This window comes from Syngnathus scovelli, chromosome 14 (assembly GCF_024217435.2).
Source record: "Syngnathus scovelli strain Florida chromosome 14, RoL_Ssco_1.2, whole genome shotgun sequence".
NCBI lineage: Eukaryota > Metazoa > Chordata > Actinopteri > Syngnathiformes > Syngnathidae > Syngnathus > Syngnathus scovelli.
The window spans coordinates 7,094,771-7,122,719 of record NC_090860.1 but is presented as its reverse complement, the minus strand read 5'-3'; the positions used below and the strand labels follow the sequence as shown (position 1 = coordinate 7,122,719).

The 27,949-nt window shown below is 39.0% G+C and overlaps 1 protein-coding gene across 4 annotated transcripts; it reads right to left on the bottom strand.

Moving 5' to 3' along the window:
* Window positions 1-4,766: 4,766 nt before the first annotated feature.
* kiz (kizuna centrosomal protein) lies at window positions 4,767-25,258 on the bottom strand. 4 transcript variants are annotated; one of them, XM_049740352.2, is made up of 15 exons: window positions 25,097-25,258; window positions 24,744-24,809; window positions 24,257-24,419; window positions 23,461-23,523; window positions 21,696-22,278; window positions 21,404-21,575; window positions 18,580-18,699; window positions 18,017-18,181; window positions 17,121-17,265; window positions 13,669-13,828; window positions 13,204-13,266; window positions 11,790-11,891; window positions 11,282-11,351; window positions 7,433-7,479; window positions 4,767-5,052 (listed from the first exon to the last, which is right to left on the bottom strand). In XM_049740352.2, the coding sequence occupies exons 1-15, from the start codon at window positions 25,255-25,257 to the stop codon at window positions 4,949-4,951; spliced, it is 2,184 nt and encodes a 727-aa protein (XP_049596309.2). In that variant the 5' UTR covers window position 25,258; the 3' UTR covers window positions 4,767-4,948. The 4 variants fall into 4 exon arrangements, with proteins under 4 accessions (XP_049596309.2, XP_049596312.1, XP_049596311.1 ...); XM_049740353.2 differs by lacking the exons at window positions 4,767-5,052; window positions 7,433-7,479 and adding an exon at window positions 10,482-10,665; XM_049740355.2 differs by lacking the exons at window positions 24,257-24,419; window positions 24,744-24,809 and having other exon boundaries at window positions 25,097-25,233.
* Between the last annotated feature and the right edge of the window lie 2,691 nt (window positions 25,259-27,949).

The following is a 27,949-nucleotide window of genomic DNA, read 5'->3' as shown; positions in this document are numbered from 1 at the left end:
GCATCTACCATGACCCTGAACAGGTTAAAGGGAGGATGAACAGAATTCATCATTGTTGTGTCACAACAAACAACAAAAAGTGCCTGAGCAGCAATCTTCTGCAATATAACTACCAAAATGCGAACCCATCTATAAGTATGCAGTTCACTAGTTGCCTAAATATTAACATGTCAATTTACATTCATTTTCCAATGTATCGAAAGCAAAAATACCATTCATCCATTTAAAATAATAGCTGTTTTTTTTTTTATGGCTAGCTGATTGACAAAAAAGCACGTGCATTAAAGCAATTGTTTATTGCCAGTGAATCATGCTACAAATTATGTATAATGCTGTATACATAAATTTTGAAAACATGAGCTTGTATGGCGGGAGATGATCCTTCCATTACAGGCTGTGTTTTCTCACTCATAGACAGGGTTAAAGAATTATAATGTAGCCTACTGCATTTAGCAGGTCACAGAAATTGATTTACTTAGGCTAAGGTCATTTTTATTTATATTTTTTAAGCTCTGCTGTGGTGGTATTTTGCTCATATAATCAGGAATGAGCCTTTGCCTGTCTACCTAATCTACAACCGTGTCCCAGTGGGGAAAAATGACTTGCAACAGGAAAACCTGCATGAATACTAATTTGCCTACTTGGCTTTAACAGCTTTTGCATGCCTGTCTCATAGGAATATGCAGAACACGATGTCTTTCCATCTTTTCATATTAATTATCCCAAATGAAAACTGGGACATCAAAAGATGAGTGTGTGTGCATGTGTGTGTGTGCGCGCGCATGAAAAAGAGAGTGAGAGGGAATCATGGGAATAGCTCTAAACAAGAACTCTTGGCTCTCCCTCCTAAATGCGGTTAATGAAAATGCGATTTGAAGCATCTCAAGCAGGAATGTGGCAATCTACATTTTGGAGCTCTCTGGCCTCAGCTTCAGTTTGACTCTCTTCATTATGGCTTAGCCTTGTGGCCCTCCTCACACCCTAGCAGTCTGTATGGTCACGGAATTAAACCAGATTTGGCAATAATCAATTGATACTCATATAGACGACCAATGGATTCATCATTGTCGTGTCAATTATGTGAGAGAACCATGGAAGTTTAACTTAGTTTCCTTGGTAAAACTTTTTACCAAGACTCTGAGTCAACTTTATTACATTATCACGGTCCAAAAAATACTTGATTCTGCAAGTGGTCGGCAACCAGTACAGCAGGGGTGTCAAACTCATTTCTTTCGTGGGCTGCATTGTAGTCATAGCTTCTTTCGGAGGGCCATTATAACTGTCAACCCAAATAAATGTATGAGCACCTCATATTATGTACAGTAAAAGATACAAAACAAACTGACAAATAACTCGTTTTCAAATCAGACGAGTAAAAACTGGTCAAATATTTGAAAAAAAAAAGATATTATTAAAAGTGAAGACAATTTGCAATTCTAGTAATGAGACATGAATTTGATGCACAATTTTTCTTCGCGGGCCACATAAAATGATGTGGCGGGCCGTATCTGGCCCCCCGGGCCTTGTGTTTGACACCTGTGCAGTACAGGATTACCCAGACTCAGTTGGGATAGAGTCTAGCTTGGCAGCGACGCTAATAAGGACTAGTGGTTAAAAAAAATCATGGACATGTCACAGTTTTGAAGAAAGAACTGTCACACACCTTAAAATGAATAAATTAATACGGATTAGATTTTTGGGGATCACACTCATCTGTTCGTTTTATGCCTAATAGCAATTGCTAGACTTCACAAACGTTTTCAATAATTTCAACAGCGGATTTAAGATTTTAATTCAGCTCGTGTTGTAAAACACTTGTCAACATAAATTGAAGTCAAGTAAAGTGAGGGGTTGATGTCATTGTTTTCCTCCTGAATGTGGGCATTCCTGTTCATCGAGAGTTTTGGTGTAGCCCCCTGGCTAAAATGACGGGTTCTAATATCAGTATGGAACTTATCATTGATTATTCTGCAAGTTATTGTTGTCTATTATGGAGTTTGTCTTCTGAACTAAAGCTACAGATCTACAATATGTCATCAGGACCTTTTACCTTGCAACTTCAACGACACTATTGAGGCGTATACATTTTTTTTTATCATTTAAACCAAGCTTTCCATCTGTAGACAGAGAACCTTTTGTACGTGTCCCTTCCTATAGCATCTCCATAATAAGGCTCGAGGCTGAACACATTTTCTCCTGGCCTTTTGTACACCACAATCTCACCTGTTTTTTAGAGTGGGGGCAGAGGGGAGCCAACCTTTCCGGCCCGAGTATGGAGACACAGCCGTTGTCTATAACCCACGCTCATTCATAGACATCATTCATATGGAAATCATCCTTGGACCTATTGTTCACCCACTGCACTTTTAGATACTTGCTGAATTAAGTGATAAATGCAATGGGACCATAGGAGATGCACTCCATGTAATGAATAATATACAATATGTTCAAAGTTATTATGGAAATAGGATTTAAGTGAATTGTTCTTGTTTTAGTTGGAAAATTTCGCACATTGTTCTTTTGTGTTTGGATACTGATATGAATCTCTGACAAGTGTTATAATTAGTTTCCAAGATGAGTAAAATTGAAGTTAAATGCCTTCAAATTTCTGTTGCAGAGCGTAAAGCAAGTCAGTTTTTCCATTACATTTACATTTTTTATATATGGACTATTGCGCACTGCTATCTTCAGCACGGGGCAAATATTTTTTTAATATTTACCTGCATGAGTGGGAAAATACAGTATAGTTTGACAAACAATTCCAACTGATGTTTAGTTATTGTACAAATACTGAAAATGCTGGAATCTAAATAAATAAATGTGAAGCAAATGGTAGCCATACAGATTGCTTCAAATGGAAGCATAGCCGTTGATAGGACAGCAAAAAACATTGACTTAAACTGTAATGATTTATTCATTGTTGTTGCTTCAACACACAAGGATAAAAATTACTCCTGTAATTTTTGCATGATATATATATTTTTTATTAAACAACTGTGCTCATCAGTAGAAAAGATTGTTTAAGTCGAGGTTAAGTGAAACCTAAGTATATAATGACTTCTTACCCGAGGAAAAAAACAGCTTGTATAATTAAAAGCACAACCTTTTGTTTTTTAAGCACGCATACCAAAGAAGCTGCAGAGCAGGCCACATCAGAATGAATGGATTTTTAATTGAGGCAGGGGATACAAATGACCTTGCTGTAAATGATTACTTAGTGATAGAAAATGAAAGAAAGTTACAGGTAGAATAAAAAGCGCACACACTAGACAACCTCAGTTGGTCTAGTTAACCGCAACACCAAAGCAAAACCATGACATCGTTTGACATGTGTTTAGTTGTACCATTTGTTTTCATCTGAGTCGCCTCTGCAAATAGTCTACCATAAAATGAATTGCACAGAAACTAAAGCTGCAAATGCTATAATACCATGCCTAAGGTGTTTGTCTATATCACTGATTTCACATATTGCAGGGTGTTCTGAAACATAAGGCAAGTGTCGATGGAGCTCAGTTGGCTTCTGGCAGTAGGCACGCTGAACTGGTTGCTAGCCAATCGCAAGGCACATATAGACGAACGCATGCAACGGGCAATTTGGAAAGGTCGTGCATGTCTTTGGAATGTGGGAGGAAACCTACGCAGGCACGGGAAGAACATGCAAACTCCACACGGAAAGCCTGGCGCTGGAATTGAACCCCACAATCGTGCGCCACACACATCTATCTATCTATCTATCTATCTATCTATCTATCTATCTATCTATCTATCTATCTATCTATCTATCTATCTATCTATCTATCTATCTATACAGTGATCCCTCGCTACTTCGTGTTTCGTTTATCGTGGCGGCTTCACTACATCGCAGATTTTTTTTTTCAAAATTTAATAAACATTTAAAAGTCAAAATAAAACATCTAAATTGAGGAAACATGTGTCTAACCTTCAGGACAAATGCTCCAAATGTTCGTTTACGTTCCTTTAGAAGTCCGTTTTTGCGTGTTAGCACGATCGTGAATTAACATTTTTCCGCTAACACGTTGGCCTGCTCAGTACTTCTTGTTGGTGACCGTACTTCGCAGATTTCTTATCGCGGGTGGTTTTTGGAACCAATTATCCGCGATAAACGAGGGATTACTGTATCTATCTATCTATCTATCTATCTATCTATCTATCTATCTATCTATCTATCTATCTATCTATCTATCTATCTATCTATCTATATAGATATATAGATATATATATATATGTGTGTGTGTGTGTGTGTGTGTGTGTGTATTGCAAATTCCAGTGCTCTTAGGAAAGAATAATAATCAAATGAAACAAAAAAAACCTAACTTGAGTAATGTGTGAAATATAAAATGCCAGAGTCGAGACATGAACACCAAATAAATACAGTTGTCTATATAGTCATCCTTAAGCATTTGCACAATTAAAGGCAGCTGTAGTCCTATGAAGACACATTTGGACCATTCTAACACTTTGTACCCTGGTTGGGGGGGTACAGCACGCAAGGACGGTGCACTTCAGATGGTTCACAGGTCGTGTGGCAGCGTGCCGAGAGGACATTGTGCTTTGTCATTTAACAGGTGACTCACATCACTACACTCGAGCATGCAGGAGGCAGAGCACTCGGAGATGCTTGCGGCATTCAAAATGCATGATTTTCAGCCCAGTGCAAACAAATCGCTTTAAAAGATCAGTTTAATCTATTTCGAGCTGCTATTATGAGCTGGGAGAGTTGTTCACATAAAGAGACTGAAGCAGGGTTAAGAGCAGAGTGTTGGGCAACTCTTCACATACAGCGTTTGAGTTGCCAACTTTATTATTTGTTTTTATGACAACAAACTTATGATGAAGAATGGTAAATTAGGAATCCTGGTGCAAAATAACATGTGGACAGGCTCTTTTATATAAATCTAGAAGTTAATAACACATCACCGGGGGAGCTTCAGTCGTAGAAGTCATCTGTGTCGTCGTCATTGGCGTTTAAAGGTTGTGGACGCAAGGCTGCTTCAATGTCTGAGTTACTGTCATCTGACTCCTCCCAGAACTCTACAACAGACAATAGAATGAAAAAAAATATTTCATGACCGCTGGATGTTTAGCATTGTATGATGCTTGAGATCATATGCATACATTTGTTAACCCGCTAAATTGACACTTCACAAGCATTTGAATGCGCTCAAGCTAAAACTGACCTTGAGATACCGCAATAAAGATCCTATTGCGCTCTCTTTCATACATACTTATTTGTGCTTCCTTTCATGCAATCTTGTATATTTATTTCCATACAATTGATCTTGATAAACTAAGTTATGAAAAAAATTTCCATTGTACCGCAGAAAATTTGAAATTACTTCTTTTCCTTAAAAGTCCTTCCTTGTTTATGTTAAAGGCTGGCCACAGCCCATAATATGTTTTATTGACGGTAGAAAGTAACAAGCGAAAAAAACATCTATTTGCATTATGATATCTGTGCCTCGCTGTTTAAACCGGGTAATTCAACTGTGGCAGTAATTCGTAATTATCCTAAATTTGGCCCGAACCTGAATATTGACCGCATGTAAACTTACCGTATTTTCCGCACTATAAGGCGCATCGGATTATAAGGCGCATAGAATAAATAACTCAACCTTGCTCAAACATTAATGCAATCATAATATAGTAACAGTTGAAATAGTGAAAACAATAACAATATATCAATAACGCAACGTTGCTCATACGTTAATATCACACAACACGCAAAATAAACACGTAAAGCTTACTTTAATAAGTTAGTCCTCATCCACGAATCCATATTGGTCCATATATAAGGTGCACCGGATTATAAGGCGCACTGTCGGCTTTTGAGAAAATTGGAGGCTTTTAGGTGCGCCTTATAGTGCGGAAAATACGGTAGTCACAGTTATAAATTATTAGGCGCAGCTTTTACAATGAATATACTTCTTGACACAATCCACCAGGACTCTAACCCATGTCAGCATGTACCACTGCATGTCACATAATCCTGGTTTACATGAATAATTCTCTGACCAACCAGTTCAAGGCATAGTCCGCCTTTTGCCCAAGGTCAGTTGGGATAGGCTCCAGCAGCCCCGCGACCCTGAACATGATAAGCAGTGTAGAGAATGAATGGATGGCTGGAAGTCTCTGATAGAAATGAGCCTTGTATGAGGAAAGCTTTTGATAAACCTCTTGTATTAGATCTTATGATATTGTCAATATACCTAGATTTTTCAGAAACAAGGGCATAAAACAGCTAACATCCTAATAATGGCAATCTTGCACCATTGAAAAATCAGCAAAGCTCCAGAAGCAGGAAATTACTATTTAAAGGTGCTTTTATTTAATCAGAAATGTAAGCGATTACCTGAAATCAGACCGATAATGTTTCTGATTAGTGATTGTGAAAAAAACATTATGTACGCGTTTCTTTTCATAGGGATTTACCTTCAAGGTCGAATTCTGGCTTACAAATTCTCAAAAAGGGATTTAACTTCAAGGTCAATTTCTGACTCTAAAGTCCTCAAAAAGCATAGCTCCTTTGAGAGAAATTTTCAATTAAAAGGCTGGTGTTTATAATTTATTTTTTAATTTATTTAACCTTTATTTAACCAGGTCCTATTGAGTTACAATAACTCTTGTCACAGGGAGCCAAGACAGGCAGCAAGAGACATGACACAAAACAACGTGTTCACATGAAGCTTAAATTCATATACTGTATTCAACGTCTTTGTCTTTATCCGATACAATTAGCCTCTTTTGACAAAGTCTTTACAACCAATTCAAGTGTCTCTGACTGATGTGTCATACTCAAGTGCAAGCGCTGGCTAAGTGGAAGACACATATGCACACAAAACCATATTTGGTTCCTTCCTTTTGTACTGTGAGAACTATATGGTGTATTTTGCTTCAAATAATCCATCCAATGAAAAATAGAGAAAAACTTACATTTAATATTGAATCATGAAAGGGGAATATTATGATGGTATTTCAATATAATGCAGTATTCTGATGATAACATTTTTACAACAATTTGCAAGTTATTTTTGTGCCTAAAAGAGGTGTTAATGGTAGCTATGATAAATTTGAGGGAAAATTATAACAATACAATTTGTCTTATGCGCTAAGAACTGTGGCAGTTCATTATGTCACATCACTGATACAGGATTAAATCCATTGTGGGTAGTGTTTTAAAGAAACAAACAAACAAATAAATAAATAAATGGATGCATGAATGAATAAATAAATACACTTTGTTTAGTCTTTAAAAAATGGGTTGGCCTCTGAGTTCAGCACTTTAGAGCACTCTAAAAGGTGTGATCATTTTATATGCATTATGTATTGGACAAAAGTTTTCAAGTGAGCTAAAACTGCAGTAATGGTAGTTGTCTACTTCCACCTACTATGTGGTTTTGTATATGCTACTTACCTTTTGACTGCAGAGCAGAATAAATCTTTGGGTTCACCTTGTCTCTCCTATAAACAAAAAGACAGTTATCACGTTGAACGGAACAAAGTATATTCAATATAAAATGGTTACAATTCCTCACATTACAAATGGTAAATATGTCATATTTTTGTCAATCTCTTAAATTAAATCTGATCATTCACACTTGAATCACATCTGATTTTATTACGAAGCTGTCGTGGTGATTGGTAGATGGAAAGTCTTAAAAAAAGAAAAACGGTATCATCCCAATATTTCTGGACTGAACTATATGATCGAAGCTGTCAACTGCTGTCAAATTGCTTACTTTGTTTTAGTTGACCTTCAACCTCTCGGGCTCATTTGAGAACCTCATAAAAATTGTGGAACTAATAGTATAACATACAAATAAGAAGGTTTGGCAAAACACTAATGCTTAAAAAGCATTTAACGCTGGCTTGCAAATACAGACTGAGCTGCTGAAAAATGCTTTTGTTTACCCGATTTTTTTAAGCTCTTGCCACCCACACACAAATGTTAATAGCTCAACAGCACTTTTGCACAGCAGAGCTTGTCTAAAGGTAAAAGTAGACCCATCACCTCATCATTCCCATCAACTCCTACTCCCATCCCAGCTATGACCCCCGCACAAACAATGTTTAGGCTAAGCTTGGATGTACTCTAACGGGCCTGAATGGCAGCAGGATGTCACCCTTAGTGGGGGGCAAACAACAAGAGGCAACTGTGAGTGCTCCATGAGTGGGCACACTCTAACATGTGAGTGCTCTCTGCTGGCAATGAGTTTGTACTGCAACTGAGTGGAAGCGGCCGTGATCCCATCCATCAGTCTTCTGAACAGTGGCAGTCCAGCGAGAACAGCCTATGATGCTGCTTGACTGACTGATAGTGTGACCAATGGTAAAATATTAAATAATAAAAAGGACAATTTTCATCAGCGTACAAAGTCACCATAAGAATACCTGACATTATTATGCACCTTCATAATTTAATAAGATACAACAGAAAAAAATGGTATGAAAACTAAAATGTACATAAGAGTAGAGGAAAATTACTGTTATTAAAAAAGTTCTATTATTGTGATTTTTTTTTTGTAAGGCGCTTTATGTGAATCACCCTTTTGAGTATGAATAATATTAAAAACAAAAAAAAAAAGACTTCCATCATCACTTAGTGTTTGTCATGTTTAACGTTGATTAAAAAAATCATCCCTTATATTCAACTGAAATTGGTACTCAAATAGTCTAATTAAACTCAATAAAAAGTCTCATTTTCAATTTGTAATCTTTTTTTCTTAAGTGCACATAATGCTGCGCCCAAATTTTGTTCTTCCTCCCTCTCGAGCTTCGGACCTCCCCTTCATTCTGTTCCTTTCTCTCGCCTCTCCTGTCCTTCCCTCCTCCCAGCGAGCCGTCAGAGATCGACACACATCGCCTATCCACGAGAGAAAGAGAGCGCTTCTGATTTTGACACTGAGTGATTTGAGGTCGAATGCTTGAGCACATCCTGTTGTCCACGGCAAAGCTGTAAACCACTAATTGTTGTGTCAAGGTTTTTGTCAAGCAGGCACTAGGCACAACAATAACACCGGCTGATGGTGAGAGGATCTTTTTCTTACGTGCGAGTGTGTGTGGCCGTGCTGCTGATCAAAAACAGAGGAATTTATATTTCAAAAAGGGTATTCCAAATTGCTAATAAAAAATAAGGAAGGTGTGGTCTCTGAAATGTCCATGGGAGAAAGGAGCACAATGTTTCTTTGCACCAGAGGAAGCAGTGGCATGCACTTGCATACAAAAGGGAACAAGTGGTCTTTACATGGAGTGCAGCTGCTTATTAAGACTCACTCCTTCGTGCATTATTCCTTTCATCCCCACTCAACCACAAAGTGATTTTACTTCAGCATTCAAAAAGACAGCAAAAGATTTGTAATGAACAAATCCTTAATAAATGTTGCAGATCAGTTGCTTCCCTCACAGTTAGAATACACACATTTTATAGAAAGACTATTCACCCAAACTCCATAATAGTGAAATGAGCACACATAAATGTGTTAAGAGTATCCCTTTGCATCTTGTATAGACTGCATGTATTTAATCTGTAAAGCTTATTAAGGCTTCGGTCATTGCTATGCAAAGCAGTACCCAGTGCTTTTCTCTCGCTTTTCATCCAAGTGCAGTGTTTGGCCAATAGGACTGGCCCCCCGCCTCTCATTCTGCATTCATAACATGCAACATTTGCACAATGTATCTCTCAAAGGCCCTGAATAGAAGGCCTTAATACTCATGTAAACAACTGCAAACCAATTACTTAATGAATCAGGCCCACACATAATGAGAAGCTTCACAAAGAGTTATAAATGCAATTTTTTTTTTGCGCCAAAGCCTCCGCTCAAAACTACAATCCCCTTCTGCTGTAGTCTAAGCTTACCAGACAAATCATAATTATTGTCTAAGACAACACAGGAGGAGGACATTTTTGAAGCTTCATCTTCCTTTTCATGTCACTCATCAGCTCGCTGACAAAAATAAATAAATAAATAAAAGCAAATAACGACGAAGAGGAAAGGAGTTGGCAAAGAGAGAGAGGAAAAAAAATACTCAAGGATGGAGGAAGAGGGGCAAGGAGATGGAGAAAGGGCAAAGTGCGTCAACGTGAAACAGAGAGAAACAGAGCAGAGCGTCCTGCAGTGTTATGCTTCTGCTTGAGTGCAGGGCTTGGATACCACTTGTGGGTGCATTTAAGTGCAAGAAGTGACTCTAATAAATGGGCCGCTTAAATCTAACATCCAGGAAGTGATAAAAAAAAAAAAAAGAAAACTTGAGACCACAAATTGAATTTAAGGTGATTATCGGACGTATTAGCATTGTTTCTAATTGAATGACTATGAGTGTTCAGTATGGGCAACTTGTGCACCCAATCATTGCTTTTTTCCCCCAAAAAATTCTGAGAATTTGGTCTAATCACATATACTGTCCCTATTTTGGGCTTCCAATGTAAATTAATAAGATGGAGACAAGCAACATCTGAGAGGGTCTGAAATTGGCTCATGTTTATTAAATAGGGTGGGTCGGCGCACGGCGGTTGGCAGAGGCAGGCATCAGCAGCAATGAGGACCACAATAGAGTCAGGCCATTAGCCCTTCACTGGGCTAATAGGCAGACCGCAGCGCCTGCTTGCCAGGCCGGGGACGTACAGCCTTCAGCCCTTGGATCAACGTGCTGCCCAGTAATCACATGAAATCAGAGAAGATTATTCCTCATAACGTTTATGCAGCCATTACAGGAGCCCAAATGGGTTTTGCGGCGAAGAGGTGCTCCGAGGACCCGGTAGTCAATTGCAGATTTGATGAAGTTGTGTTGATATTCAAATGTAAGCACAACGCTGCTATCTTCCCCAAGGCTGTTTATCATTAAACGTTCTTGAACCGGTCCACTCAGGGCCGTGATTTGAGCAGCTTCAATGCATTTGATGGTGGAAAATGAAAAGACGCTTGTCTTTGTCAACACTTCTTTGAAAGTAGTTGCCCTTCATCCTTCTTCACATGATGCGTTTGCATTCTCGCATCAAGCCTGGAGGCAGTGATATTATGACGCCAATTTAGCTTTGGGGTTGCCGTTTTGATTTTGAGTTGTGAAATGGGTTTTGAACCTTGTCAACAGAGTGAGGGGGGCTTAAGGGACCTTTTGTCTTTGTGAGCAAGTTAATGGTCGGTGCCCCTTGATCTTATGGAAATGAACAGGCAATTATTAGAGTGGCCATGCAAATGTACATCAACCACTTTGGTGTCTGGTGGCCCATTTCCTGTGGTCTGTTGAATAACAACAACGTTCTTACCGAGGATAAGGGTCTTGAGGTGAGGAGCGTTTGGCCCTCCCAAGGTCCACTTTAGGGCCAGGATTTTTTCCTGAAAAGAGTCATCGAGAGCAGATAACAACATCATTTGGATATGCTCCATACTTGGAATTTTCATTTAGAAACTTGGAAATAAATCTGACAGAATCCAGTGAAAATAGTTTTTTTGAGTGGTAGAGCAATAAAAATTTCTCAGGAATTGACACTGAAATATATTATATTATATAAATTGCGCCTTAGAGCATTACTGACCAGTAAAGTCTCGTTACGTCAAACGAATTAATTGCATATATTTTTTCCTTTTAACTTCAAGTGGTTAGAGGTTCATTTGGGTATTTATTTTGAAAATTAATGAAACAAAAAAGTTACAAGGAGTTTCAAGAAATAATAAAAAAAAAAAAAGCGTCAAATTTCTAATTAATTACGCTTACTTGTTTTGGCAAAAAAATTGAAGTATTGCTCATGAGAACAGGGTGTCCCCACTTCTTACCTGATAGGTCATCCTCCTCTCCCTCTTCTTCCTCCTCCTCTTCAGAACTCGGCAGGTCTTCTTGCATGGCTGATCGCTTAAGTAACTGATACGCTTTTGTCTCTGTTCAGACACGCACACAACATGCGCACGCAGACACACACATGCACACACACAGCCAGTCAAATATTTGCTTAAAAGCCAGGTTTCCTACTTTCCGAGGTTTCTGTGTTTGATGAGCCAACATGCTTCAGTAGCTGAGTCTTAAAATCTCACTTAAAAACGTGGGTGAACACGCCAGCTTAACTGTTGATTCAAGGAAAAAAAAAAAAAAAAAAAGTAGCAATCTCAGTTTCTCCACATCACGGTAATTAATCAACAGACTTGTTTTTTCAGTAACCCTTGACCAGGGTAATTTCCTATTCAGAGAAATTAATAATTAAGATGTTGGCACGCAAAATACAAAACTCTACACAGTCAAATGTAAATTGGTTGTAATACCAAAAAATGAGAGCACACTAAAGTAATTTGACCTATAACCTGTAGAATTAAAATGAAAACAAAAACATCTTTAGAGGAGACATTTTCAGAAAATAACTGAGCTAAAGTAGTTGCACAGGTGAACACACCATCTTATGTGGCTGACTTTAGAATTCACCTTTAAAAAGTTACACTTCAGTTTAGTATTTTTGCTAAATGGAGTCAGGCTCAGATGTTTTACTTCCAAAGACGAGGCTTAATCATTATTGTGACATTGACACCATTTGCATCTTTTTGGCTCTAAAAATCACCACAATCAATTTGAAATGGAACAAGATGTACTTTAACTGCAGATCATCAGCTTTCACTTGGGTACTAAAAAAAAAAAAAAAAAAAAAAAAATTGTGAGCTTGCATAAAAAAAAAAAATCTCATTTACTATGTTTCCTCCCTTTTTTTGGGGGTCCCTTTTGAACAAATGGACTCATTTTGCTGGCTACACACCGTAGGGATTCTCACACATGAAAACACTCAGTGGGAAACCTGGTAACCAACGGTAGCATAAGCTCACTTCACATTTCAGAGCAGCAGAAAGACAGGCAAACCATCTACTGGATGCCCTCACAGCGAGTATTCTTCAAGCCGCTGTTAGAAGGATAATGAGAACCGACGACGGATCTCGTGCACGAACCACTGAGCCACGAACACAGTATTCCGGAATAATAAATGATCAATATTTCCAGCTTGCCTAAGAGTGTGGCGAAAACACGGCTAGTATTTTCTATGAGCTAATTAGCGCAAACTAGCCCCGCTCTTCAGGTGGGACTTTGACCCCTAGCTGCACCTTGATCATGCTGCCACTGCGTAAAAGGGCCTATTATTCATTGCAGTAGGAAGCAAACAAACCAGCACATAAGGAAAGTGTGAATGCTGGGACACAGGCGATGCCTTTTTACCTCTAATAGGAACACTTTCCACAGGGCTTTCGCCGTGGCTGTCCTCTTCAGCACTTTGTAGTTCTGTAAGGAATGGAAGTGCATAGAGAGATGCATTGGTAGGGAAAAAAATAAATAAAAGAGTGTGGGGATGGAAATGGGAATGTAAGGTCTTTATTTAGCTCTGAATAGAATAAAGAACTAGCTGCATGAAAACCAGATAGGGAGGGAGTCGGCTCAATGGTGAAATCGATTTCTTTCACAAAAAGTAGAAATTTATTTGTGCTCAGCAATGGTAATTTTCAGTATAGAGACATGGTCAAATTTACCTTGATAGTCTACATTGCAGTTAAATGACAGGTTTACTAAAGAGTAGCATACTTCATGATATGAAATATTTTGTAATTTCATTTGATTGGGAAACAAAATTGTGTTTTTTTTTGTAAAAATGTAGATGTGCATTGAACTTGAATCACTTTTCCCGACCTTGGATCTGTTGCTTTTGGATCCCACTAGCAGACTTGACCTCTCCACCATGAGCTTGATGAGAAGGAGGGACAGAAGAACAAGTAGAGTCGCTCTCCTCATCTGCAGAGGGGCACTTCTCACTGGACCGGGAAAGCTGTGAACTCAGTAGCACTTTGGCCTGCGAGCAGCACAAATTAAAACCAAACCATTAATTGTTCCCATTCAGGGAAGGAAGTGTTAGATTAAACTCAGACCGATAAGGTATTTTGTTTATTTGGGCCACAGTTGGTGTCTAATTAAAACCAAGAGAAAATTAGGACAATATCTCCCAGTCATTTAAAGTGGAAAATCATTTTGCACACTATTCTCTCCACTCGCCCTCTCTATCACATTTTTTTTCTTCGCACCCTCTCTTTTCATCAATGAGATTAGTCAAACGCCCGCAGAATGCAATCTTCCTGGTGTTAAAGTGCAACATGGCTACTGTATCTCCCCTCTAAACTGAGAGCATTGAGACAAACTGCTTTTCCTTCCTCTCCAGATCAGATTTTTATAATCTCTCGGGGTACGAGGGCATACAATTAAAAAGAGATGTCGGCACATTGATTTCCTTCCTCTCCTTTCACCCTAATCCAGCCATCACCCTCTCTTTTGGGATCAAACACCTCATCATTTGCTACTTTTTAAATGTGCGCAGATGTGGCACAAGGATAAGGACAATGATCAAGATGATTCCAACCACGACAGTTTGCCACTTGGTAATTGATGCTATTGCACAATAAAACTTGATTCATGTCCTTGATATGACACTTTTTTTTTTTTTTTTTTTAAACTCAGGTTTAGTTAAAAATGTACTGTGGGCTGAGGGGCTGTTGCGGACCCAAACATCAAATAGCACTAGAATTTACAAAGAGCTTCTTTGAGTGTGTGCATGTGAGCTGCAGGCTCCCATTTTCCAGAGTGGTTGTTCTGTCTGCTAAGAAGAGAATGGAAAATTGTAGTTGCCCTCATTTGGAGAAAGTAAGCAGTTGTAAGAGACTACAGAGGAGCGGGCGAGAGCCCCCCCCCCCTCCAAAAAAAAGGAAGAATAAAGATGGAGGGAGTGGATGAAGCGAGCGATAAAGCAGGAGGAACGCTTTTCACTGATGCACTGGGATACTATGACAATGGCAGTCTCTCTCTTAGGTTTGTTGGTTTCATATTTTCAAGTGGCTCTACAGCCTCTATCTTTGCCTTTTCTCATTGTGTCCAAGACACTGAAGTGACATCTTCATGCCACAAGGACTTCAGGGATATTGTGTACATAACTCAACAAAAGGAAGAAATATATACAGTATAGAAAGCATTTCCACAGGTGGTATATGTAAACGTAGAATTGCTGAAATCATTGCTTATTGTTGTTTATCTTTTAGACAAGTAATCATATTTACTGACTTTAATGGCGTGAAAGGTGTTAGCGGCCAAAAAAATAAATGATGAAGAAAGCCATATTATGGAAACCTATCTAAAATTCAGTCGAATAATTGTCACCATTTTTTTTAAATTTTGGAAAAAAAAAGAATGTCCAACAAAGTGAAAATTGAGTCTGTATGATTGAGAATAGTCAATGGCATTAACAAGGAAAAAAAAAAAAGATTCTGCTATGAATCTGGACCAGCTGACTGATTCACTTTTGGAAAGATACCAAATTAAGAGAGAAAAAAATGAAATGAGTGCTTGTCAGATGAATATGCCACATGGAATGAAAGAAGACAAGCAGAGAGTGTAATTTGCCATTAGCACACGGGTCAGGGTTTCCCTTTTGTCTGGGTCAATGTGTGGAGCAATCTGATGAGGAGGCAGCCAGCCTTTGGCATCAAACACCAGACACAAAGAGGGCTCCCGTACCACAGCACTAAACACACAAATAAATAGTGTAGGCGCGCACACACACACATATTTGCTACATCGGACCACATTCTTTGTGTGGGCCACCACTTCTAACCATAACCAGTGAAAGATCAATAGTCATTTTTTAAGGGACCGTCACAGTAGAGTGATCAGCCTTGCATGACAGACTGAAAAAGTTCAACTACATTGCTTGCGATCATGTAATCGTGTTGTGCTCAACAATTTCAGTAATTTTCTAGAGAAACGGGAGATTTGACACCGGGGTCTTAAAGCATAGGTGTCAAACACAAGGCCCGGGGGTCAGATACGGCCCCCCACATAATTTTATGTGGTCCGCGAAGAAATTTTGCATCAACTTTGTCATTACTAAAATTACAAATTGTCTTCACCTTTACAAAAAAAAGAGACATTGCTTGCAATTTTATGAATATTCGTCTTTTTAAAATATTTTAACAGTTTTTACTAGTCTCTGATTTCAAAACTAGTTATTCAGTTTGTGTTGTAGCCTATACTGTATATAAAAAACATTGACAATCATAATGGCCCTCCGATGGAAACTATGACTCTGATGCAGCTGGTGGCAAAAATGAGTTTGAGTCTTAAAGGGTCTGTATCATGCCATTTTAAGCTTTCCACACTTAATGATAGGCATATATGATGATAAATGACCTTTGGCACAATAGTGTTCTAATTTGTACAATATTTGTAATATGTATAAAATTGGCGGCTCGGTGGCGCACTGGGTAGCACGTCCGCCTCACAGTTAGGAGGGTGCGGGTTCGATTCCACCTCCGGCCCTCCCTGTGTGGAGTTTGCATGTTCTCCCCGGGCCCGCGTGGGTTTTCTCCGGGCACTCCGGTTTCCTCCCACATTCCAAAAACATGCTTGGTAGGCCGATTGATCACTCCAAATTGTCCCTAGGTGTGAGTGCGATTGGTTGTCTGTCTCTGTGTGCCCTGCGATTGGCTGGCAACCAGTTCAGGGTGTCCCCCGCCTACTGCCCGATGACGGCTGGGATAGGCTCCAGCACGCCCGCGACCCCCGTGGGGACTAAGCGGTTCAGAAAATGGATGGATGGATGGATGGATGTATAAAAATGACAAACACATTTTGTAGATTTCCCCAATAGCATAAATGCATACTATCTGCCACATTTCATTCATTCCTGTGCAGCCCCTCCCCCTTTCATTTTTTACATGACTGAAACAGCACAACAGAAAATGTCTGTGCTTTTAACAAATCAGAAAATTGGATTGCATTCATCGAACATCACCTGCAAAATGTGTTTCCTTGTGCACAGGCAAACACACACTTTCCTGAGTTTAGAATGTCAAGGAGGACATCTTCTGAAACTTATACTGAACATTCCTTAAGTCGAACAGGGCTAGTATTTTCTTTGTGAGGACCAGTCAAAATGTCCTCACAAGTCAAAAACCATCCTCAGAGCAAAGCTTATTTTTCAGGGGTTGATACAGAGAAATACAAAAATCCGTGCTTGCATATTTATGCACAAACACACACGCACGCAATTTAAGTGTGTCACGTGTGTGCACTACTCATGTGTGTGACTCCAACGCTACCTGGTGGAGGTATGTTGCATGACGCTCTATCAGCAACGGCGCAAACAGCTCGACCAAGCGCTCAGTACTATGGACACGGCTCTCCTTGAGCAGAAGGGCGTGCTTGAACCAGCGATCCCACAGCCGAGCGGCGCCAGGAGGGAGGCTGTGTGTGAGTGCGGGGGTTGGTCAGACATTTGACAGATATAAATTATATCACATTTTTCAAGTTGTACTCCATTCAAACACATTAAATGTCCATCCAGAAAATGATGAACCGCAACACATGACAGGTCCGTAGTTTAAATAGAGAATTAAATTAGTGTACTAGTAAATAAAATAGTCAAAAAGCCATTGTTACTGTGGAGGACGATGGTTTTCTTTAGATTGGAAATATAGCAGATGTCTGAGTAAAATCAATAGGGTAGGGGAGCAGAGCGTGGATTTGGCTCAGTATATAACTACCCATTATCCAAAGGACTGCAAGTCGTAGATAGGGCATTTTAATTTACTCATGACATTCACTCGTGCTGCATTACAGCAGGAGGAGACACCAAAAATGACCTTTCCATTTGTGGAGGTAGAATGTATTGAATGGCGGTGTGTGCTGAAAATGTGACTCTCCTCCCCCGTCGTCTTAAAAAAACAGGCATCACTTCAGATATACTCCTATTTGGCGAATGGAGGTTTTTTTTTTCCATACACTCTAAAATCAAATTGAATCTTTACATACTATATTCATTCTTGCCCTTTAAAGGTCCTCAAAGGTTTTTGTGAAACATGTCAAGGTTTTTGAGAAACATGACTCATAGAAATTAGGATTAACACCACAATAGCAAATATCTTTTAACAATCCAAATTATAAATCGGGGTCAACGTTGGAAAAAAAATATTCATGGTGGTTGCAGCACCCTCACCTGACTGCCATACGCTCAGTTCTGGATTGGTGTGCACTCACAAGCTCCTGTGGGAGCAGGCAGCCCTTCTCTGTTCTCAATGACAACCTCTGGAGCTCATGAAGCACCACTGTGCCACATGCTTCAAGGTCCTCCTCATGCAAGCCCGCTTCACTGTCACAAAGACTGTCCAATAGAGAGCAGACAAGCCATTGGCGGGGATGTGCATGGAGTAAATTCGACAGCTGTTAACACCGCTCTCATACACACAGACAGACGCACACGCCATGCTTTGCGCCGTAAACCGAAGGCTGTGAGACAAGACGGCCACTTGATTGAAAATGGGGATATCGGCACAAAGTGGGAGAAGTAATTGGCTGTACTGGTGTTAACAGTCATAATAAAAATGACTTTGATATGCTTCATAACTTGAAGAAAAATTGGTAGACTACAAAACATTTGTCTAGTTACAAACTGAACTATATTTTGGAGCCCTAATAAGCAAGTCCTTAATGTGGCTCATGGTTCTTGCACATGCGCCATGTTTTCATTGTGGACACAGTGGGGAAAGGGAAGACATTTACCTGATAATTCGATTAAGTTGTCTTTCATCAAGTGAGAAATTCCCATAGACTCTTGTCTGTTCACCATGGAGTCGACTTTCAATATAGTCTAGAAGTTTAAAGAGTCCTTCAAGGGAAAGTCTGAAAAAAAATTGGAGGTGTCAAATGTGTCTATAATAATAATAAAGGTAATTTTATACCCCAATAACGATATAGTATATCCCCATAAATTATTTTCCTTAAAATTACATGAATTAATGGTAGTTCTGGGATCTTTGTGTCTATTTCTAAAATACATATTTAATATGCAGTACACTGGAGAATGACAAAAAAAAATACATGTGCAAATAAAATAAAACACTGATATCTAGTGCCAAATAAACACCACTAAAATATCTAGTTGAATAACCACTTTTCAAGGAATGCAGTAAAAGTGCAAAGAATTAAAACAACACAATGATTAGCAAAATCGAATGATAGATGAATTATGGAGGGATATTATCTTTTTGCAAAATCTGGTTCAAGCATCTCTTAACGTTTTGTGATGTTGCTTAATGGATGCACTATGAACAAAAAAAATAATTCCATGATATGATGTAAAATGTCACAAAACTCTAGATCAGGGGCAATTTGAAAGATGGATGTTTGGATATTGGAAATCCATCTCTTTTTGAGAACCGAGCTCTGGGTGGCCTTCTTTAAATTCTCCCAGGAACCCCAAGCTGAGAGATTCTCAGGCCCCCAGTGAAAAAATGAGCCAAAAAGATTTTACAACCATCTGCAACAGGTTCTGAGTTATTGTGCCCTGCTTTTTGCACGTTATTTCCCAGCAACATTCTGATTAATCTTGCATCTTCAAATTTATATGCCATTCTCTTGTGTGCAATCTGCCTGTTATAAATCCTATCATAAGCCTTAAAATAGTCATCGTACTCTACTCCACTCTGTCGGTGTTCTTTAGAACGAGAGCTTTAGAGAGTTAGAAAATGAATGAGAATTTTTTTTTCCTGCCCTTGCAAAAACCCTCGCTCTTATTGTATTGTTAACAGCTTTAACGTCAAGGTCTTCAACCTTGCTTTCATGCCGCTGTTTACTACTGTCGTGACATTATCAGCGGTGTATTGTTAGCTTGGAGGAAGGGGGTCAGGTTCTCTGCTACAATATTGCTCTACAGTGTACAGTGCACATTTTCAAGTGAGATAGGCCTAACCACTAGAGTGATTGGTGTCAGGGAGGAATATGGCAATGTATAAAAATACACCACAAGTAGTGGTTCCATCAGAATATAGTTTCTAGGACTGTGTAAAAATGTGTATAATTAAACAATGGATTCAATGTTCCCAATAAAATAAACCAGAAGAAATTAAAAAAAATGTCTCAGATGAGCAGTGGAGCAAAAGCATCATGCAGAAAGTAGACGAACAGATTATGCTTCTTGAAGAAACCTGGCGGATATTTCAGGCATACGCCCTCACTCACCCTGACCATGTAAGGAGAAAAAATATAATGGGATAATCTAATGAATTGCCCTGGCTTGTTTTTCCCCGACTGCCGGTTGAATGGAGGGAGCCATATAAACTCTAACCTCAGAGAACAAGAAAGAAAAGAGGGAGAGGATGGAGACTGGATGCTCTCGGAGCTTTACATCAAAGCCTTTGCTTTTCTCCTCATACACACAAGCCCTCAGTGTTAACAATGAAAGCTGCGGCCCCCACCGTTGTCGCCCCTGCACAGGCGAACTGTGGCGCCTATTGAGGTTACGCTATAAACAGTACCGCAGACCACACAGAAACTACAAATAATATTCGACACTTTCCAAAAGGAAAATAACTGTTTTTTTTTTTTTTTGTTCAGAATGCAGCAATATGGAAAGGGGAGAAAACTAAACAAAGCTTCCTAGCAGCATGAAAAGGGGAAAAAAAAATACTTTTTAGAGTACAAGATGCTGTATAAATAAATAATCTGTATATCACAAGAATAAATGCTACTTTTGTTTTCTCTGCTTTGCTTCTGAATGTTGTTAACGGTTTGTTAATGTTTGTAGGTGTTGTGTCTTTGGACCTGCCTAACTGCAGGGGAGTGGCTAGACACATTGCGTACTGTTGATTGGTCAAAAAAGAACATTCACTTCCATGTGACAATGTAAATGCTGTAATTGGAAGAATACACGACAGTCTTGTCTTCACATGAAAAATATTTTCCCATATAATTGATTTGGTGGGGATGATTCCGTTTTACACTGTCCCATTACCGTTATCACGACCAGGCCGAATTCAAGTCAGAAGGTTTATTCTTCCGAACGGTACGTCGACGAGTAAAAGTGGACTGTACCTGTCGGTGTAAACGTGGCTTTATTCACATCCGAACCCATCCAAAATGATCCTTCACAGCTAGAGGCCATCATCACACTAAGGATTTGTGGCTGTAAGTGCTGGCCACATACCAACCCTCCAGAACACTCTGTGGTGCCACAAATTTCCTCCTCCACTGGGGAGTTCCTGAGGTCTCTCAAGCAGAAAATTGCTCTGTTAGGGCATTATCATGGATTACGCCAATATGGTTGGCGGCAGGTCCTGAGCTCTCTCTGTAAGATGCGTCACTGCCACCGCTGTTGCTGAGCTACACAGTGCATGGCTGCCTATCTAACCATGACTCCCACAATCCTCTTTGACAGCCTTGGAAGAAATTGTGTGCTCCTATTATCAACAGCCCCACTGTAATAAACAGAGAGAACAGCCTCTTGGTTTTTTTTGGGCTGCTAAACTATAAATAACACCGAACTATGCCAAAATACGAGGGAAATATTTAATTTTGAAAAAAGGCCGTAAGATTCAATGCTACGTACAAGTGAGGTGTGTCCTTGACGGTTGAGACGTGGCAACTTCCACCAGATTCAGGATTCCTTGCCTCAGCCTCATCATCCTCCGACTCAGATTGTGACAGGGAAATGCTCAGATCACTCGCAGTGCTCTCCGACAACTGCACATCAGAGCTGGAGTTGAAACTGTCACACCTGCCTGTATGGACACACACACAAAAAAAAGTTCAATTTCAAATCTTCATAATGCAAAAAATAAATGCAAGCTTCAGCAGGAAATCCACAAAAGTACACATAATAGAAAAGCACATTTTCAAACCTGAGATATCTTCAGATTTTCTTGCAGAGGATGTTCCAGGCTTCACATGGCTAAAACCTTCCCCTGAATTTTCCATTAAGGGTGTCTGAAGAGCAATCTCTGTGGAGTTAACGTGTTCAGCAGGAGGATTCTGCAGCCCTATAGGGTCATTGTTGCTACCTGGAGATGGATTCCTCTCAGGACTCTTCAAGGTTACCTGAGGTTCAAGTTCATCTTCATTAGCAAAAGGTATGGGTGTAGTTTGAGAAAACCGGAGCGCCTTTTTTCTGGGTTTTTCCCGGCCGTCGGAAGAATTGTCTGGAGCTGAACCGTCATCTGATGAATATGCTCGGCTGGTGTCGGCGTCCTCTCTGACAACTGAGAAGTCCTTCAAAGGGCCACTTGGTAGTCGTTTGCAGGAGTACATGCTACGATTGGGCGAACTGTCCAATGTTTTGTGTGAGAGTACACTTGTGATCCCAGTTGCATGGTTGGCCCCTTTGGGGGTTTGGCGGCCAACTGACATGACCGCAGGGGCATTTGTAAAATCTTCTGCTATGTAAGAGAGGGAGCTATCCTTGTAATCGCCTTGTACAGATTTCAGCTGCAAATACAAATGTAAAAATTGTATTAACCCACACTGTGTGTAAGTGAATTTTTTTTTTCAAGATAAAACAGCAAATTAACTTCATTTTTTAACTCAACCAAGTCCACTGTGAGAGTTGTTCATCTCAAGTAGGCTAAATATCCACTTTATAATTTGAATGAGAGTGGCGTGTTTGGGTCAAGGTCAGAATTCTCTCAACTTCATCTCTCAAAAGAATGTCTCAGGATCAATGTTTTAACTTTTAATCACATAAGAAATCCTTTCCATAAGTTTTGATTCATGTCAATGTCACTAAGGGGGGGGAAGTGAAGGAGCCAAAAAGCCTCCCTCTATATACAATAACAAAAAAAAAACATAGCTTCTGTTTCTTTTCTGATAAGCGTCTTAAATACCAAACAGTTAGCTGCTTAATAACATTCACTGTAAACCATGCAGCCCACCCAGCAGATCCACAAAGTAAGTATAAAAAAAGAGGGAAAGTTAATTTCTTGGCTGAGTGATTCCATCGGTAGCTGCAGGGCAAAGTAGAAAGTGACTCACTAAAGTAGCAATTGATTCTTCTATCAATCTGCAGCACGCGTGTGCTCTTCCAAGGAAAGTATTAAATATGAAAATCATATCCCGTTATCATCTGTCTCCAGCTTTCAGCCCGGTAAGCTTCCCTTAATGAATGCTGCAGCCTGAGGGACATGCACACTGCCAGCCAATGGCTTGTATGCATAATGGAGGAACGGTACCATTTTGCTCATTACAATATCGACAGACCGAAGGGGGGGGCTAAGGGGGCGGGGGGGTACACAGTTACAAGTGACTGCTCTAGACAGCATGCTCCAAGTTATTATGCGATGTCTTAGACATTTCATCTAAAAGAGCTTTAACTGCTTTAAGTGAAAGCAGAAAGCCGCTATGGGCTTGAACTATACTGACTGTACTGATGCACTGGCGAGGATTAGACACCTGTGATACTACACACACCAAGTTTAAATGTGGCAGATTTACCAAGCTTTATAAACCTAAACACACACAAAGCGGCTTGATAGAAGGGAGAATTAGGAGACCAGAAAAAAAAAACACAATGAACAAGAGGTGAGTGGCATAGCCAATGGACATGTTCTGTTCTTTCTTTATGCTGATATTCTATTAAACACAAAACACAATATGCTGCAAAATTAATTATACCTTTAAATTCCTTGTTGAGTTCATTTCTTCCATAAATCTGGACATTTTATCTGAGAATTCAGCCTGTAACAGAGATTTAGACAAACAGAGCGATAGGACCAATTTTAAAATTCACTTAAAATCAAAATCAATTCGTCGGATTTAACGCTTTCAGTCAAAACAATAAAAGATGTATTTGAGAAACTAATCTGCTAAAACAAAACAAAGTGCATTCCGCATAACAAATGTGGTGCTTATAAAACATCAAGTGGAAATAAACCAACTGCTTGAGGGGAGAGAAGGACTAAACCTCTGGAGCACTTCACAGTCTCTATATTGGCCAATTAACTCTGTGAGTCATAATTAGCCAATTTTGTTAATTTGATATTAAATTGTCAAGCACTGTTGTTGAGTTTTAAGCGATAATCTGACTGGCTCATTGTTTCCGCCCCCACTCATTCATTTGGTTGTTGTGATAAATTGCACATTTTGAGTGTTTACTATCACATTGTTGCAAATAATAATGCACATTTTACAACTCCCTGTTAAAATGACATGAAGGCTATTATTGTGAGTGAAACTGCTTTAATGTTGATAAATATGACAAGAAAGAAAAAGTAGCATCTTTAAAAATACTTTGAGATACAAGATACAAATTTTTGCATGATGATGGTAATTTTTTTAAAAGGCCATTTTTTATAGAAAATCATTAAAAACACCAAATGTCAAAGAGCATTAAAAACATTACGAGATAATTAAAATGTGGAACATTTTTATTATTCAATATTGACAAAAATATGTGAATGTGTGTGATTACCTTTTGTTGTTGCAAAGCTAAAAGGTTAGGACTGTATTGTTGCATGCTAATTTGAAGGCACTCCACATCTCTCAAAAGCTCAAGGTTTCTCATTTTCGCTTGTGCCTCCCTGACACAGATTTGCTTGAGATAACCGTGCAGTTTGGAACCTTTTATCTGGGAGCTGAAGGCACAGGAGAGCTATTATTCCAAAGAAATGATTATCAAGGATTCTTGTCAAAAATAAGAGAGCGGCTTAAATTGAAAGGTAAGGTTAAGCACAAGTTATTCTAAATTCAAATGTTATTTTCAACCAAGCTTTATAGTTGTGACCTGGTGTCTTATTATTCATGAGAATCACTTTGCTATGATAGCAGTTTACTGCATATGCACTACTGAAAATACACCCATTTTCAAATAATTTAATACAGATTAAAAATAATCCTGAAAATATCGTCGACTCCCCTCCCCAAGGAAGAAAAATAAATTAAACTACATTTTATCTTACATCGTTCGTTTATAAGGTCTGTCAACACCAAAGAGCTCCTTTTCCAACTGCAGCCTCTGTTTCTCTCTGCAAGTAAACACACACGCGCGCACATAACGCAAGCACACGCACGTACGAACACACAAACACATACACACAAGCGTGAAATAATTTTACTTACCATAAATCTTTCTAACCTCAACTGCTATGCAAAAGGCGAGATTGCAATTCTGCAAATCCCCAAATGTACATGTTGTATAATCCGATGCATACTCAAGCATGCACGAAGCTATTTTAGCGGCTAGCTACCTAGCTAAATAGCCACTTTGTCAGAGGCAAACAGGCAATGTCGTAAAAAGCATAATCCGCTTTACCTTTGATGGATGCTCTGTTGAATGGATGTTATGCGCTCTAAATATTTGTCGTCCACGCCAGCCCTAATGGCCATTTTCACTTGCTTTGCCACTGAGGCAGTGCCCCGACTAGCAAGATGAGTGACGTTTTTTTTATTTACAACGGTTGCCATGAGTACCATTACCCAGAAGCCCTTTACAGTAAATAAGAAGATCACGTGAGACGAGCGAGTTTGAGGATTGGCTGAGTGACAAAACGTCATACGAAATAAACATAAGAAACAAACATTTAGCAATTTGTTGTATCAACACAACATATCACCGCTATGTTTTATAGTTCTCAATTATGCTGTAACAGAAATCTTTTTTTTCATGGAAAAAATGCAATGTTTGATCAAATTTATTTGTTGGGCATGTGGTAATAATGGCGTTTAATAAATGGTCTTTCACTTGTATAGCTCTGTATCGACCTACAAAGTAATCAAAGCTCCTAACACTGACTTTTCATTCACCTCCCGATGACAGCATCAGGAGAAGCTGAATTCAGTTTCTTTCTAGTGAACACTTCAACATGATCACAAGGGCCAGGGATTGAATAAATAAGAAAAAAAGAAATGAGAGTTAAAAAAAAAAACATTCTAAGCTATACGAGATTTTCTTGAGGGAAATTTCCTCAGTAAATTTCAAAGTTTACAACATAGGTGTCAAACTCAAGGCCCGGGGGCCAGATGTGGCCCGCCATATCATTTTATGTGGCCCACGAAGACAGATTTTGCATCAACTTTATGTCATTTTTAAAACTACAAATTGTCTTCACATTTCAAAAAAAAATTGAGATATTACTTGCAATTCGTCTTTTTAAAATATTTGAACAGTTTTTACTAGTCTCTGATTTCAAAATTAGTTCTTCATCACTTTGTTTTGTAGCCTATATAGAAGACGTTGACAATCATAATGGCCCTCCAAGGGAAACTATGACTACGATGCGGCCCGTGATAAACACCCCTGGTCTAGAACATGGTGAGATGGCCAATGTTGGTGCCAGAGAGGGGTGACCGTTCAAAAGATCAGTCAAGAAATTTTGTAGTGTCAGGTCGTACAGACAGATATTATTAAAGTCAATACCAAGTCATTATCAATATTGGATCAATACCAGTGCTCAGTTTCAATTCTGCTTCTGCATTCATCAAACAGGCGACAGCCAAGTTACTTGCCGCTTTTTTCTCAGCACTGGGCAGACACAATTTGCCCCACCTCCCCATGTTTTTCCATGAGCCGGGGGGATGACGTGCAAGGGAGTTTATACAATTTTTGTTGTTAAGTGCCACATTGCGTCAACATCATTTAGCATTCTGACTGGTCGAAATACCAACCATCAAAGTCCAGTGTTTATTTGATAAGCTTCCCTTTCCATCAGATATAGATGTTTTAGTAGCTTGCATTGTTGCAGAATCATCAGATCATTTCATCTTACTTTATCAAAGTTCACCATTGACAGCTGTCCCAATGTTGCATTTTAAACGCAGCTGTGTGTCATTTATTTTCTCATTCCTGCGATTCAGAATCTGACAGCTCCTCCAAGTGCAAACCATAAACAACCAAATTCACCAATTTTGGTTCAATCAAAATTGCTCTATAGCTGTTAAATTGGGCAGTTTTGTTGTCCTTTTCTAATGCTAATCCACCAGATTCAGTGTCCTTCTCAGAGGCTATTTGTTGTGAAATGAAACCCCTTGTTCGCCTCCTGCATGTATAATTGATATTGTCGCAGGGCTTTTTGTTTGTGCAGTCGAGAGGTGGAAGGCAGCTCTTTGGAGCCCATGAAGAAAATTGGACTTGTAGCATCACTGTTCCAGATGAGCTCACTGGTGCTTAATACCTTTGCTGGATCTTCATATGGCTATCAGTAGACTATAAACAGCATTTACTCTATATCAGGGGTGTCAAACTCATTTTTTTCGCGGCCCGCATTGTAGTTCTAGTTTCTTTCGGAGGGCCATTATGACAGTCAACCCAAATAAATGGATGAGCACCTCATATTATATACAGTAAAAGCTACAAAACAAATAACAAATAACTCGTTTTCAATTCAGACGAGTAAAAATTGGTCAACTTTAAAAAAAATGATATTTTTAAAAGTGAAGACAATTTGCAATTCTAGTAATGACACACAAATTTGATACACAATTTGTCTTCACAGGCCACATAAAATGATGTGGCGGGCCGTATCTGGCCCCCGGGCCTTGAGTTTGACACCTGTGCTCTATATCCATCAGCAAGTAAAACATTCAATTAATTTTTGACACTATAGTTCATAAATAGATGAGTATATTTAATTCAAAATGCTAAGGACCATGCTATGCACTTTTTTCCCATAAGTGACCCGACTCTGTCAGAATCTTTAGCTGCTCACTGTTTTATAGAAATAATCAATTTATCAAAAATTATTATTTAGGAGCTGATAATTATTTAATTTAAAAACAATATTTACAACCTATTGTATTGTCAGACAAATCAAAACCTTTCACTGAGGTCTGAATCAGACTGCAGCACAAGGTGTGTTTTTTTTTCAATCAAATAAAATATCCATGAAGCAACAAATTAATTTTCCCTCCAATAATACAACTAAAGCAAGTTGTGACAATTTAATACAAGATTACATGTATTTTTTTTATGTGCACACACACAAACACACACATGCATTTTAATTATAATATAAAATCTTGTTTATTTTCAACAAAGATTATCTGTAACAACATTGGCGTACTCATTTATTTTTGGATGCACATTTTCTCAGCTTCTTCTCATAGGACAAAGATTGCATGTGAAGGGACATCGATATGCCCTAACAGAGGTCACATTTTGAATAAGAAT